The sequence below is a fragment of the Ctenopharyngodon idella genome, chromosome 5 (assembly GCF_019924925.1).
Source record: "Ctenopharyngodon idella isolate HZGC_01 chromosome 5, HZGC01, whole genome shotgun sequence".
Taxonomy (NCBI): Eukaryota; Metazoa; Chordata; class Actinopteri; order Cypriniformes; family Xenocyprididae; genus Ctenopharyngodon; species Ctenopharyngodon idella.
The window spans coordinates 12,879,747-12,895,554 of record NC_067224.1 but is presented as its reverse complement, the minus strand read 5'-3'; the positions used below and the strand labels follow the sequence as shown (position 1 = coordinate 12,895,554).

The 15,808-nt window shown below is 35.8% G+C and overlaps 1 protein-coding gene across 3 annotated transcripts in view; it reads left to right on the top strand.

Annotated features, from left to right (window-relative positions):
- pappab (pregnancy-associated plasma protein A, pappalysin 1b) overlaps positions 1-15,808 on the top strand; it is a 105,178-nt gene that overhangs the window by 25,278 nt on the left and 64,092 nt on the right. For 2 of the 3 annotated variants that reach the window (XM_051893731.1, XM_051893730.1), the window contains exons 4-7: positions 641-934; positions 1,086-1,278; positions 2,224-2,345; positions 8,773-9,274. In XM_051893731.1, the coding sequence (XP_051749691.1) occupies positions 641-934; positions 1,086-1,278; positions 2,224-2,345; positions 8,773-9,274 (1,111 nt within the window). Of the gene's footprint in view, positions 1-640; positions 935-976; positions 1,279-2,223; positions 2,346-8,772; positions 9,275-15,808 lie in introns of those variants that run through there. The other variant, XM_051893732.1, reaches the window with a different exon arrangement.

Here is a 15,808-nt window from a genome sequence, read left to right as displayed (position 1 = left end):
TGTGGCTTTCCAAGACCGACATTCTCCAACCCTGGTCTAGAGGCTTAAAATGCGTGTCAGAAACTCAACTCTTATTACTATATCTGAATTTCGGAGGCTTCCTCAGCACTTGATACACAATGATATGAACAGTAACAATGGCATAGTTTTGCCGTAGTTTTCTGTATGAATTCCAGCAAAAGTCCTCATCCTTATGAAAAGCATGCTAAGTGGATTCGCGGAGCTGAAAACAGCATCTTCTTGATATGTCAACAACACGAACTTCAGGCCTCAGCTATAACTACAGTGTTTGAAGGCAGGTCAAAATAGATGTAGTTCATGGGCAGTGAAGACCATAGGCTGGTTTTACATTCACAAACAGCTATATTACACTCTGCATGAAAGATAATATTCGACAAAGCATAATAGGGGGCATTTTAAAGAGCAGTGACCAAAAAAGATCACCAAAACGTTACTAAAAGTTACCAAAGCAATGGCACAGTGGTAGCGCACATTATGACACTGAGTCTGAATTGTCATTTCCTGTCAATGTTCATTGTCAACAAAAATAAAAAATGTTTAAACATTAAACATTCCAAAATGAAGAGGTACCAAAAAAGTTGATGCTTATGATACCCGTTCTTGCTCTGTCTTTTTTGAGGTGGGATTGTATTAAACCCTTCATTTTATGGTACGTTTGGCCACACTCACACCATGATCCATGAGATTGGCCACAGCCTCGGACTGTACCATGTCTTCAGGGGAATCTCGGAGGTGGAGTCCTGTAACGATGCCTGCTTGGAGACTGAGCCCTCTCTTGAGACAGGAGATCTGTGTGCAGATACCAATCCCACACCCAAGTACAAGTACTGCAGAGATCCTGAGCCAGGCAACGATACCTGCGGGAGACGTCATTTCACAAACACCCCATTCAACAATTACATGAGCTATGCTGGTAAGACATATATCAGCTTTCAATGACTGTTTAGTTAAAGTCTTTTTTTTTTTTTTTAAATCATTTTCTCGAATGGATTTAAAATTAGTGTAACGTCTGTGATTTTTTTTTTTTTTTTTTTTTTTTTTTTTTTCATTTTGTTCCCATAAAGATGATGACTGCACAGATTCCTTCACGCTGAACCAGGTGGCTCGGATGCACTGTTACTTAGATCTGATCTACCAGTCTTGGAGACCTGGCAGTAAACCAGCTCCTGTTCCTCTACCTCCTCGAGTAACAGCGCAGGACCAAGACTCCCTTACCCTGGAGTGGTTCCCTGCCCTCACTGGCCATTACTTAGACAGGTGAAAAGAACTAGGAACCAAAGTTATTCCTAGATAGATTATTCATTTTAATAACCAAGAACCTTTATTAAATTGTGAAACCCAAGATGTAAAATGTTTTTTGGTGTAGTAACATAGTGAGAAGTTATTGAGAATAAAATAAAAAATAAAATATATTACGAAAAAAATTATCTTACAAAAATATTTAGGAAAATATATTTTTACAACATTTTGTTCAAAACAAGCTAGCTCCTACTGATTTACATCTTAATTTAGTTTAAATTTGAAAACCTGTTACCCAGTCTGGTGTACGTTTAAAAATTAGTTTTTTTTTTTTTTTTTTAATTTTGATGTTTTGAAGTTTAATGTTTATTTCTATTAAATTACAAAATTAAGCAAAAATTAGTGTTAACTGTATATAAAATGTCCCAACAAAAACGTTCTCATATAAATCTCAAAGAAAATGAAAAGAAATAAAAAATATATAACATTTAGTTTGACCTCCTTGAAAATCAGCATTTTATAAAGGTAAGAAATATGCCTAATATTGAACAAATGATAATAACTGTAGAGGAGAGAAACCTGATTAAAAAAAAAAAAAAAAAATGTACACTACAATGAGATGTTTTGAGTGCATTCAAGACTTGTTTCAGTAGTTAATTTTCATTAGGTTTTATTAATTCATTCCAGAAATTCTTATATTATGTAAGTACCCCAATAAAAATTAATGGTGATATGCTAAACAAGTCAAGGTCAATCATGTCAATAATGATTGAAGTTTATGTAGTGCAGTATGTGGTATGTGGGTATGATGGAGAGGTTCAAGTCATGTACCAATTTCTCTCCCATCAACATAGCATTTCTCTCAACTGTTTTATCGATTTTTAAAGGCATCAAGAGGTTATAAAAAAGTTTGTGGTGTTTCTGTGTCTAAGTTGCTACCTTGGCTGTCTGTTGATTTCCTAGAGAAGTGGGATCAATTTGTGACAGATGTACTGAAGTTGGGGTGCTCCTGCAGTATGCCTCGAACTCATCCTCTCCCAGACCCTGCGCCCCCTCCGGCCACTGGAGCCCTCGTGAAGCCGAAGGTAAGACTCAAAAACTCTAATGATTCCTTAGACTAAAATATTATCCAAAAGCCTTACAACAGATGCCTTCTTGGTTTGATTGATATGCATTTTAAAGTCAGACCAGTCCAGGAAGATCAAAGGTAGAATCTAATTTTTTTTATTTTTTTTATAAAAGAACCCATGCTTTATTGATTTAACTCTGTCAGCTTTTTAACACTTTTTTGGGAGTACTATTCACAAGATGCTCTGGAACATACTGTAACAATAGGATAGTACAATTTTAACAGTTGAATTCACAATGGCATTAAGCCATAATAAATCACATAGCATATGATGAAACTTACAGGCCATTTAATGGTTTTGTTAGTGGCCTACTTGAATCATTTTAGGAGGATTCCTGTTTGGATTTAAGCTGACTGCTTTGGCAAAGTGAAAGGAACCTGTTTCTGTTGACACTTGGAAATTGTGTTCAATTGGTGAGTGCTGTTCAAAACCATTAATGTGCAGTTTTATTGAGTGGGATAAATGATTAAAGCATTGCACCCAATGCAGGTTGCCAAGTGAGGCCAATATTGGATGGAACAGCAAAGTAATCTATGAGGAGAAGAACTAAAACGTGTGGAAAAAATTAGTCATAGGGGTTGTCATAAATTTCGATTTTCTCATGTGTTTATTTTAAGGCTAGAAAAATGTGGACATATGGAAGAATTGGTCCATAGAGCTTTGTGCACATAAATGAATGTTTTTTACCACGGGGAATGAGTCATGTTTTCCTGCGCTGTATCAATGATCTTGCCCTCGTAGTTCAACCTTTGATCCGGTATCACAGAACGAAGCCAAACTGCCATGGTCAGGCTATTCTAATCGAAAGTCTGACGGAATCTTTTTTTTTTTTTTTTTGGTTGTTATTTTTGTATTTTATTATAAGTACGAAATATCTGTATAACTTACCTAAGCACTCAGAAAAAGCTCTAGGCCCTAACGGCCATGACATATGCCCACTATTTTAGCTGGAACCGCAAAAGCTCTTGAAAAAGTGAATTGGACTTGACATTGAAATGTTGAAAACAACTTCAGAGACCTACATTCCAGAGGCCGGCTGTTTTTCTGTTTAATTACTTAATCACTTCATTTAGGTTGCTTTTAAAAATGGGTGAGTCAGACTTGTGGCGGGTAGAGCCGTAAGTGCATGCTTGTATCCCTCAAAGCCAAGTTGGCCCAGCAGTGGCTACACGCAGTCAGCTGAGAAGGCATGCCCAGGCTTGCCATGGCCACAACTCTTTAACTATGCTTTGCACTTGGATGGATTCCCTGATGTACTCCATTGCCCAGGCCATCTTTCCACTGTTTACAATCGGATACAAAACCTGACTTTGACGACCTGCAGCTGGCTTGAACCTCTGCCCTTTACGCTCTCAGAAAATCACCTGCCTGCAGTGCACACCTCATCTAATGCATGCCCCCTGTCCTCTATCATCTAGGTGAAAAAAGCCATTTTCCCCCCATTCAAGTGTCCTTAGTTGACTTTCTGGAAACAAGCATTATGGCAGGGTTGCCCTTATCGTGTTGCTGGAATTCAAGAAAAGAACAACACTGGCACAATAAATAGATTGATGCGAGAGTGCTGTGCAAAGTCAACTCGATTTGCTACACAAATTACTCTGTGGTTTCTCGTGCTCATGAGAAGGATCCCACAGTTGACTGAAAACATGAAGAAGACAAGAATGAATGTGAGACACAAAACCAGGAATGCTAGGAATTACTTGTGTCTCCGTCCCACTCTTACCTCAACACTTTGTTTGTCTGCTGTGTCCCCATTGATCAGCAAGTGTTTCCAGTATGGCTATCAATAATCTTCAAGTGATGTTTTTTTTTTTTTTTTTTTGAATTGAATTGAATTGAATTGAATTGAAATGTTTGGTTTGTTTGATGTGAGTTAATGCAAGGCTTGTGATATAACTTATTGGTTTGTTTTGGAAAGTCCAGTTCTGCTTGATGGCTTGCACTATTTCTGGCTTTGTCCTTTCTCCCATTCCATCTAATATTTCTTCTAATATTCCCTTGATCAGCAGCTGAGGTACATGGGGGACCTATGTGGGAGACATTTTGCAAAAATATGTGCATTTGATACTATGAAAATGCATCTAGTTTCAGAACATCCCAGTTTGTTTTGGCCATCTAACTGAGCAGCAAATACCCACCCTAGAACAACGGTGATATCAGAGTCAGACGTGCGAGGGAGGTTAGTTACCTAGATGCTTGGCTGAGGTCAACCAAATAAACATTAACACAACTTTTGCCCAACTCTTTTTCCATTTGTCATTTAACTTGTAGTCAGACTACAAATGATGCTTGACTGAGGTCAACCAAAATAAACGCTAAAGAAGCTTTTACCTCACCTTTTTTCCATTCGTCATGCAAACCAGTCAGATCAAAAACCAACATTAAAAAAGCAACAGTGGCCCCAAAAAAGGGACGCTTAAGCCACACTTAAAAATGTATAAATGTCATGAAATTAAATAAAATTATAAAAATATCGATGTGAAAGATGGCAGCCACATTTTTTTTTTTTTTTTCTAACCACAAGATGCACAGTGATAAAGATAACACTTATAACAACTGATTACACTAGATTACACTAACCTTAACTGGACAGAACTAACTAACTAACTAACTAACTAAATAAATAAAGCAGCACAGATATAAAATACAAAGGTATGCATAATATGAGAGTCACTGAGCATCTTCAAGTATTCCCCACAGGGAAATTTGAGAATATAAGAGAATATTAGCATGTTTCATCCACATTTTAATTAATTAGGTTTAGCTAATTATTTAAAACAAAACAATTGATGTGCTGCTTAAAATTAGGATTAAAAAAGCATTTTGAAACTTGGATGTGGTTACGTTAATATTAATGAATCATGTTCATATGTGCTGAACTGAACCTGTGGTTACGCTATAGGAAACGTGTGAACTTGAGAAGAACTAACTTCATACCTCCACTAAAATCACTACAATACCATTTGGTCAAAAAGGTTTAGGAAAGGCTAGCATGATTTATTTGCAGATGCCGCTTTTTTTTGGTATTTTCATAACCAGTGCAACCAAATACTTTGGTATTGCACTTTTTGAGTTTAAATCTGCTGTTCAGATATTACACAATGCATGCAAGTTTATGAAAATTATTAAAAGTTATTGTTTGCATTTTTTTATTGGTGTTTTAAAAATCCATGGCTGCATCTGAAAACTTAAAAATGCTGCCTTCGGAAGATGCATTCCAAGGTATGAAGGCATCAAGGCACGTCTGAATCCAATGTTCCCTGTTGAAAAAACCTGGTTAGGTATGTTTTGAAACATGGCAGCTGGTTTGAGCTGGTTTATGCTGGTCCTTAGTTGGTCATGAGCAGGTTTAAGCTGGTCAAGTGCTGGTCCTAAGCTGGTCCTAAGCAACTAGCTCCAGCTCAGGTCCAGCTTATAACCAGCTCAGGACCAATTAAAGACCAGCATAAACTAGCGCAAATCAGCTGCCATGATTCAAAACATACCTATCCAGTATATGCTGTTTTTTTCAACAGGGTTAGCTTTACTTCCTGTCTGCTGAGATACCTTCATCTGATCGTTTTTTGAAGGCAGCATAGATGTATCCTTGGCTGCCTTTGATATCCCACAATCCTGTGCGTTCCATTCTGTGACAGTTAAAAAATAAAGATGGCATCTGAAAGTAGCGGTTGGTGATCAGTTTGTGTGTAAATGTACGCTTTTGAGCAACGTTTTCCACTTTTGATGTCATTTCTAGCTAGAAATTACTATTGTAGTAATTAAATATTCTCTTAGTTATCACCAAAGATCATTAAACCATTATGCTGCCTCAGAAGTCCAAAATCAGTTTTGTGGGCTACCCTCATTTGCAAATGATGCCTGCAAAGTCATTGCCTAATAAAGCAGTGAGGCAACAAGTCAGCTGCCTAGGTTTTCGGACATAACCCACGTATGATGAAGGACCATTCTCATCTGCTTGATTATTGAGATAATTTTGGAGCATTTAAGCTGTCCACCGTGACTTTGTTCTGCAAGCCAACAAACACTCTAAAAAATAAACTGTTGGATTTACTTTAAAAAAAAAAGGTGTCAAGTGGTTCCACGCAACTATATTGAGTAATTTCTACAAATAACAATTTAGTTGTATGAACAAAAGAAATTCAAGTAAAGCTGACAAAATGTCTGAGTAAATACAAATAATTTGAATTTGTCACTGTTACATAATATTTATATGTGTATTTTACTTAATAATGTTGTTTATTACGTAAGGTGAACACATTTATTGACTTAATTTACCTTATTAAATTAACTATTTGCTCTACAAAATGCACTCAAAAAATTTAACTTAGAGCAAGAATTCCATCTTAAACATGTGCATATGAGTGCTCACAGCCTAAACACAGGCAACACTCTTCTGCATAATGGTAACCACAAAATTTAAAAACATTACAGAAACTCCTCTAAATGTCCAACATAACTGAACATTAAACACTATCATAAATGAACAACATCTATCCCTTTACAGAAAAACACATAAAATAACACTTTAATCCCTAAATTTACTCTCCTAATGCAGTCCCTTGCAAAGCATGCTGGGAACTATGGATCCACTGCCCAGTTAGTTATGTCAACATTAATTTGTGCGTTTCACTCAGCAATGTTAAGTTGACTGAAGAAACACTTATTAAGTAAAGCTGACAATACTTATTTTTAGTAGAAACAACTCAGTTAAATTAAGTTCATGTAGTTACATGAGTTTTTTAAGTAATGTGAACAAGGATGGATTGAGTGAAACTAACAACAGTGAAAGTTAATTTTTTAAATATATAATGTTCCACAGAAACTCATCATTATAATATAAAATAATTATTATCTTTACTTAGTACAGTATATCAGCAAGCTTGTAGCTGTTAGCCACTGCTGTAGGTTTCGTTTTAAGCACATTTTCCTTCAAAACTTCAGTGGGGCCTCACTGTCAAGCTCACCCCCTCTCCGGTCCCCTCCCCTTTCAGCTGCCTCACAATGACCTCTTGACAGTTTTTAAAAAGGAAAAACTGGGCCCAGGGCCAGAATTCTCCCCATGACCTCCTGCCATCTCACTGAAGAACATCATTTGGCCATCTTAGAAACTGTTTGTTTGTTTTTGAAATGTCATTCATTAATCCAAGAATCCAAGAATCCAATAATCGTATGTAATAGCAGAACTCACTGCAATTGATATCATTCAGTAAATAATTAGTGGTGCTTGTTAAGGCAATCAGTATTACTATAGGTCATTCTTAGGTTTTCAACCACATAGTAATTTCCTGGCAAGCATGCTACAGTGTGAAAAAGTAAAAAAAAAAGAAAAAATGTAACAGTAAAATACTGTAAACATGCTACTGTAAAAATCTGTTAGTTGGTAAATAAAAAAGTTCCCTTATACGGTAAAAACTTTTAATAGAACTAATGGGACGTTTTAAGTAGATTTACAGTAAAATAATGTTCAGATTTTGGAAATAAAAATGAACAGTCATCTTATAATTTAGATTCCCTGCATGAGACTTTACATTTGATTGTATTTTGTTTAAATAATTATGTTTCTTGTTAATTTTTAGTTATCAGTTATGTATATTCTGGATTTATGTCACATTTAATGTTGTTTAATTAATGTTTATTACATTATTTTAGAGCCATGTGTTTTACCATGATGGAGTTTTGTATTTGTTTGCATGACACTGTGTGCACCTTCTGTATATTAGTGAATTACAATATTATATGCCTATTTCATACAACCAGTTACATTTTTTTATTAATCCACAGATGCAACCAATATGTAACATGAACATTAAATTGAACTTTGAAAATGGTAAATCCTGCATCCCAATTGGGACCTCCAAAACACAAAATACACTTTTTAAATAATATAGAAAAACAAATGATAAAAAGTGTGTGTTACCTTGATGGAGTTTTGTATTTGTGTGTATGACATGTGTGCACCTTCTGTGTATTAGTATATACCTCAGCTTGTGGAAATGATACAGTAATTATGATAAACTCTAACTCATCTGTCTCTTTTACCACCTGTATTATTGAGTTGGTTATTAGTATATTGTACAAAACAGTGTAGTCGGGTGTAATTTTATGTCAGTTAATGATATACAAGGTTTTAACCACAAATGTAGGTTCAGTTCTGTGAAACCTAAAATGTTGCTACCATATTTTTTACGGTGAAGTTTTGGCAACCACATCTGCCATTTTTTACTGTAAATTTCATTTTTGGGAGTGTAACATCCTGACAGCATCAAAATACTCCTCTCATTTTCATAACTTAACAGTGATAAAGGGCAAATAACATGACATTTTCTTGTGCTTCCAAGTTTGAAACATGTTTTTGGTTTTCATCCTTTGCTTTCCTCCTTAGGTCCACCAGATGTAGAGCAGGCCTGTGAAGCAAGTGTCAGCACTTGGAGCCCAAACGCCGGCCTAGACTCGAGTAGTATTGGCTCAGCGTCTTGCCCACCCCAGGGCTGTATGCTCCAGCTCGAGTTTGCATATCCGCTAGTACCTGACTCCCTCACTGTTTGGGTCACCTTCTTCTCTCCAGAGGAGACTGGACTGCCTGCAATCCACGACATCCTTTTGCTGACCCTTAGTGGGAACAACATCTCGCTGGGTCCACAGTATGCGTTCTGTGACACACCATTAACACTGAAGCTAGATGTGAAGGAGGAGGTGTATGGGGTGCAGTTCTTCACCATGGAGCAGCACTTGGAAATCGACGCCACATTGCTCACCTCAAAGCCAGACAATCCTTTGTGCCGGTCATGTCATCCTCTACGCTATAGACTGATTCGCCAGCCACCGTTCACACACTCACCACACGGGCTGATTCTTCAGGAACCCACTCTGAAATACGTGGACAGGTAAGGCTTAGGGGTGTAAATCTTATGTTTCATTATCTGACAAGTGTTATTTTAGTATTAATTATACTGTATACTATTATAGTTTTTATATATATTTTGAATTTGCTTTTATTTTTATACTTTGTTTTCATTTTAAACTTTAGTTAAATGTTTTGTAATTTTGCGCTTGTGTGTCATTTTTATTTTTATTTTTTTAAATATATAAATTACTATTTAGGTTTAATGCATTTTCATTTCAGTTTTAGCTTTTTTGTGTTATTTCCCGTTAATAATTTTAGTACTTCAACTTAAACTGAACAAAAATGAGAAATGTTGCTAACTAACTGAAATAAGTTTTTCCATCAAATATTTATATTTTATTTTATTTCAGTCTAATTTCAGTTAACAAAAAAGTTTTAATAGTTTTAGTTCTAGTTTAGTTCTAGTTAACGATAATAACCCTGGATCTTATATTCATTCTCTTAAAGGGTTAGTTCACTCAAAATACTAAGCCGGCGTTCAGACGTAAACACGGAAGCCTGCGCTGCGTATGACAACAGTTCAAATTGTTGCAGTTTTTCTCAATCGCTTTGGCACATTTTTCGAAACAGTCTTAGCATTCTCTAAACTGTAAGTGCAATTGTCACAACTGTTCGCTGAAACATCAAAACATTTCATTCAAGCTTCAAAACCTAGTTATTATGTCAGCAAACTGGTCAGTTCCACCAAAATAAAAAGTGTTTTTGCCATTGTGTGAGCCATACTGGTCAAAATGTTTAGATGTTTTTTCACTATGGAAATATTTGTTACAAATTGCATGTTTACTTTTTAGTTGACATTGTTTTCTATACTATACAAGAATGTCAGTTTTGTCTAGCTGAATGCTCTTGTGCATCACACTGAGCTTTTTAGATACAGATTTCAGCAGTAGATAAAAAAAAAAATATATATATTAGGAAAAGTCAATACTGTTGTACCCAAAAAGAAATGGACATTTGGTCACACTTTATATTAGGTGTCCTTATCTATTATGCACTTGCTCCAAAAAATAAGTACAATGTACTTATTGTGTTCATATTGTATTGTAAAACACTTGTGCTGCTACTGAGGTGGAGACAGGTAAGGTTAGTGACAGGTTTGGTGTATGGGTAGGTTTAAGGGGTAAGGGCAGGCTCATCAGTGTAATTACAGCTGTATTTTTTAATTTTTTTTGTTTTAAAATAAGTACAATGTAAAACATGTATGTACACAAGAAATGCATTGTATCAAAAGTAGTTAAAGTAGTTAAAGACACCTAATATAAAGTGGGACTGAACATTTTTATTTACACAGCACATTTATTTTTGAAGAAATGTGTTACATGTAAACTGAAAATTCACAGTTGCTTGTTCATTTTTACATATTCTATTACAGTATGTCTTCCCCTAACACCATAATTCTTACATATCTTGCTCTTTCACAACAAGCAACTGTTTTTGTCAGTTTATATGTAACAAGTTTCTTGTAAAATAAACTGCTGTTGCTGTTTAGGTATTTAGACGTTTCTCCATGTTCAAAAATGGAGTGATTGTGCTGGGCAAACTCCATATAACCTATACTGTGCACTTTCAAACTTGATTGGTTGATTGGTAAGCTTGTTATTCCTATTCATTACAATGGCAGGCCATTTGCCAATTCAGCAGACATTACAAACATTCCATGTCACAGGTATTTATGAAATATACATACATGTCTGACAGATTTTGATAACTGAATGGATCATTTTGCATGTGGAGGCTCACACGATGAAAGAACGTGTAGAAGTTGTGAAGAGTTTGACAGTTTCACTGAGAATGAACTCATCAGTTTTGATCAAAAAGCCATGTGCATTATTTATTGTGCATATTGTAGACAATTGTACTTTTGTGCCAAATCACATGCAAATTGCTTAAATAAATAAGAAATCCAAATCTGATGTGAATAAGAAACTAATTGTTCAGAGACCTGAACATATTGTTTTAAGAAATAAAAGTCTCATTTGAGAATTGAGCCAAAGCGATTGAGGAAAAACTGTAAATAAAGTCGTTATTTTTGTTTTGATTTTGCGCACAAAAAGTATTCTCGTCACTTCATAACATTAAAGTTGAACCACTGTAGTCACATGAACTACAGTCGACGTTGCTGCCTATATGTGGTTCAGAAACCCCCGAATTTCATCAAAAATATCTTAATTTGTGTTCCGAAGATGAGCAAAGGTTTTATGGGTTTGGGACGACATGAGTGTGAGGGTGAGTACTTAATGACAGAAATGTCATTTTTGGGTGAACTAACCCTTTAACAAGCAATGCAGCATTTGCCGATATCTCAAAACATGCTGTGATACGATTATAATTTGATTAGATTCAGGGGCCTGTGATCGATATATCGATATCATGATATTATGTACCGGCCCCACTTTATATTAAAAAACATGTATGTACACGATAAGTGCATTGTATCAAATGATTAATTTAAATGTAAGTACATAGTAGTTAAGGCCACTTAATATAAAGTGGGACCTATGTACCTATTTTACACAAGCAGTTACATTTTTATTAACTCAATGCAACCAAAATATAATATGAACAAATAATTGAACTAAAAATTGTAAATCCTGTATCCCATGTGCATAACATGCATCACTAAAAATACACCATAGAAAAATAAATTATAAAAAAGATCAAGTTGCACATTTAGATCATCATTTGTTTAATGACAGCTTATCATTGGGTAGTGCAATGAGAAAAGCAATGACAACATTCAAGAAATTCTTTCAGTCTTCTGTGGTTCCCATGAGTACAGAACAGAATACATGGTCTTTGTTTATTTTGGCTGCCGTTTATGACAGTACTGCTATGTTGCTGCATTGTGATTATCTGCCGCTTGTAGAGTTTGAAAGAGAATGCGTGCTTCAAAGTAAATACGTAGAAGTGTCAAATAATGGTGTATCTTAAAAATATATCTACTTTTAATGCATTACATCGATACATATCTTTAGTCATTTGATTGATGTATTGATCCATATCAAAGTATCGTTACCCCATGGATGAAATATTTGGCCCTCTATTATGAAATGTGATGGCAAACTCAGATACATGAACTCTTAAAGGGGCACTAAAAATGTTTCCTTTTGAGTGTCAACATGACTGTCAACATAAACAAAAGATGACTGAATGCATGTTTATATGGCACTACACTATTCAAGACATTGCTAGGAAGACTAGCACATGGTTTCTTTGCTTTTGCCATGTGTTGATGTGCTTTACCGTTATATGGATGTCTTAGGTACTTTGTGTGAGGTCTTGTGACAGTTGCCTTTACTCCTTGGGCTGGGGGTTCAGGTCAGCTCAAAGAATTTCACAGCCAGCTTGTTGTCATCTGAGAGATACATGCCGAAGTGCTTCCAGGCAGTTTAACTTCATGGGATACTCATAAATTCGGAGTGGCCACAAAACAGTAGGAGAGCGTTTGAAGAGCCTCTGCCTCTTTGATGACAGCAGAAACAAGTCCGACAGTTTGACAGGCTGACAGATAGACTCCACCTCAGATAGGTACAGTGCACAGCATAAATGAGTACACCCCCTCTGAACAAATACAAAAGGTGTATTTTCTTTATGATCACTAATACAATTCATGGAAAGATGGCAAAACTAAAATGTATTAAACATATACATAATAAAAACTGAGAAATATATGTCATTAATAGCCATAAAATAAGTAAATTAGCCAATTTTGTTTAAATTAAGGATTGCAGAAATGAGTACACCCTAGATCTAATTCAACAAATGTATAATATTCTAGCACTTAGTATGCCCTCCATAATTTTGAATATACTGCTCTGACCCTTCTTGGCACGGAGTGTACAAGTTCATGACAAATTGTCACATCTGTCCTGTTTAACTCCTGGATGATGAGCTCCTTAAATGCCCTGATCTTTAATGGGGAGTGTTGCTCAACTCGCCTCTACAGAATCCCCCACAGGTGCTCAAGAGTGTTAAGACTGAGTGCAATACATGTCCACAGAAGGTTTTTCACCTTGGGAGAATGCATTGTCATGTTGAAAAAATGCCCAATAATGCAGGGAATGAGGAAAGGGTAACATCTTCTGTTTCAAGTTTGTGTATTAAATTACACAGTGGTGTGGGAATTCATGACAGCATTGATAAAGCACAACTCCCTCACACCTTCAGCACTCATACATCCCTATATTAGAGCTTTACTACCACTGAACTTTACTGTGGGAACCAGGCACTTCTCACTGTACTCCTCCTCTAGCAACACCATAACATTTTGGATGCTGTTAGATCCAAAATTATTGATTTAGTCTCAAGAGACCAGAGTATTGATTCCCAGAATCTATATTTTGTAAATATGGGCTTTGGAAATGGCTAACTGACTTCATTGTGCTTTTGCTACAGTAGGTAGTTCCAATGAGAACAACAACCATGCATGTCATTTCTGCAGGCTGCATCTTACTCTGTGAGATAAACAGTCACTCTTTTCATAGCTGGCTCTGGCTCTGAGACACTCGCTTGGTATTTCTTCTGCTCTTTGTCTAGCAAAAAAATCCCTCATCACTAAATGAAAGCTTAAAATGAAAGCCTGATTATTTCAGGGGCCTTGTCACAAGTCCCTTTTTTTGAATTTCTGTGTTACTTTTGCTATATTTTCACATTAAAACAACATACTTAAAACAATGATTTGGTAATCCTCTTGTACCACTGTCCTCTTTTGTGCTAAGAAATAAGTCTCCTGACAGTTCTCTCCCAAGTGGTTCCATTGTTGTAAGCATTAAGTCTGAGAATGATTCAGTGGGCTATGTGAAGTGTGAGTGTGAAGAAATTACTTCTCTTTAAATGTTTTGGTTCAACATATTTACCTGTTGATCAAACATTGCCTTAAACTTACACCAGAACATTTTTATTTCGTTTTATTTAGTAACTTTTAGGAGGGTGTACTCATTTTTGCTACACAACATTTTATCACCTTGATAAGAAAATCTTATTTTCATGAATAATTTTGACATGCTTCTTTGGTAATTGATTAAGCAGACTTGCTGGAACATTATATCTCTAAAGAAGTAATTGAGTAATTGCTGACTTTCAGAAGTTTCAGAGGGGGTGTACTCATTTATGCTCTGCACTGTAGATGATAGAAAGAAAGAAAGAAAGAAAGAATTAATTGCCAGTGTTTTTCTTGTTGTTGTTGTTTTCTCCAAACCTTTGTTGTGAACCTCCGCAATGAATTTGGGATAATTTCTCAAAATAACTAATGTAATAAACATGAAACATGGATTCAATTTCAAAGGGCTTCTTAAAAGCTGTACAAAAAATTCATTATTTCTTTCTGGCAAACATCCCTCTTATTAACAATACATTTAATGAAGACTTTTAGTCATTTAGTAGGCAGGCATTGTGTGTGTTTCCTTTTGTGCTTCAATTGTGTTGGCCTCTCTGGCAGAACAAGACCACACCTCATTCGGCAGGCTGCCAATAATGTACATTAGCTATCACAAAAAATCAACTCGGTGCATATAAACAGGACCCGGTGTGAACCCGCTGAACTTCACTGTCCTTTACTTTGGGCTGTTTTGGGTGTCTTTTCTTGTTTCTGAAAAGTTGGCTGACAAGTGAAATTACAGTGAATACAGCGACAGCTGCAGCAGCAGTACATTACGAAAAGACGTGGAGGTCTTTTCATCTTAACAAATAAATATCTAGATATTATTATGTATATAATATTTAGAATTGAAAAGAGTCTTAACAAATCGTTGCAGAATTAAAAAGTAGTATTTATACTGACATATCCAAACATACATTAAAGCTGTGTTTAGTTTGTAGTAGCACAGTCCAAGTTGTATTAGCGAGGTATCCCGATTCATCAGCCAACAGTTTCTACTCAGATAATGTGTTTTTTAATTGAAAAGGTTTGTTTTATATATTAATGCTGCACAGCTGTATTCACCAGATGGTGAAAAAATCACCATCCGCTCTGTCCGCTCTGCGTACCGCTCTGGGATCCGCAAAGATCTCCCCTCGTTTGAAATTCATTAACACAAAGCGAAAGTGCTGTTGACAAAGCTGTTCTGAGGAGTAATACAGGATATTTCAGAAAGACCTCCACTTCAACTAAAAGTGCAATCCAAGAAATTCATTATTCAGTAGTGATTCCTCGAGTTAGGCTACCCTATGGGAATTTTACAGTATTTTTTTGAGTACTGATATTTTATTGCACAAGCTAGTCTAAAGGAATTCACTGCAGTAGTTCAGTATGAACATGTAATTGAGGGCTCAACAATAAGTATTGTATGGACTGATGACCTGGGGTCAGTCTGAGTTGAAGAAACAGTGTTGTGTTGCTCATAAATCTTACATTATTTGAACTTATACATGTTTGACTTGGTGACTTCAACTTATCACCAAGGTGACGTTATCTAGTTTACTAACATAGATTTTTGTCAAAACTGTCACATAATTTTCCAGAAAATGTGCAAATTTTAAAATGTTTGTGCTGCTTAATATTTTTGTGGAAACGAAC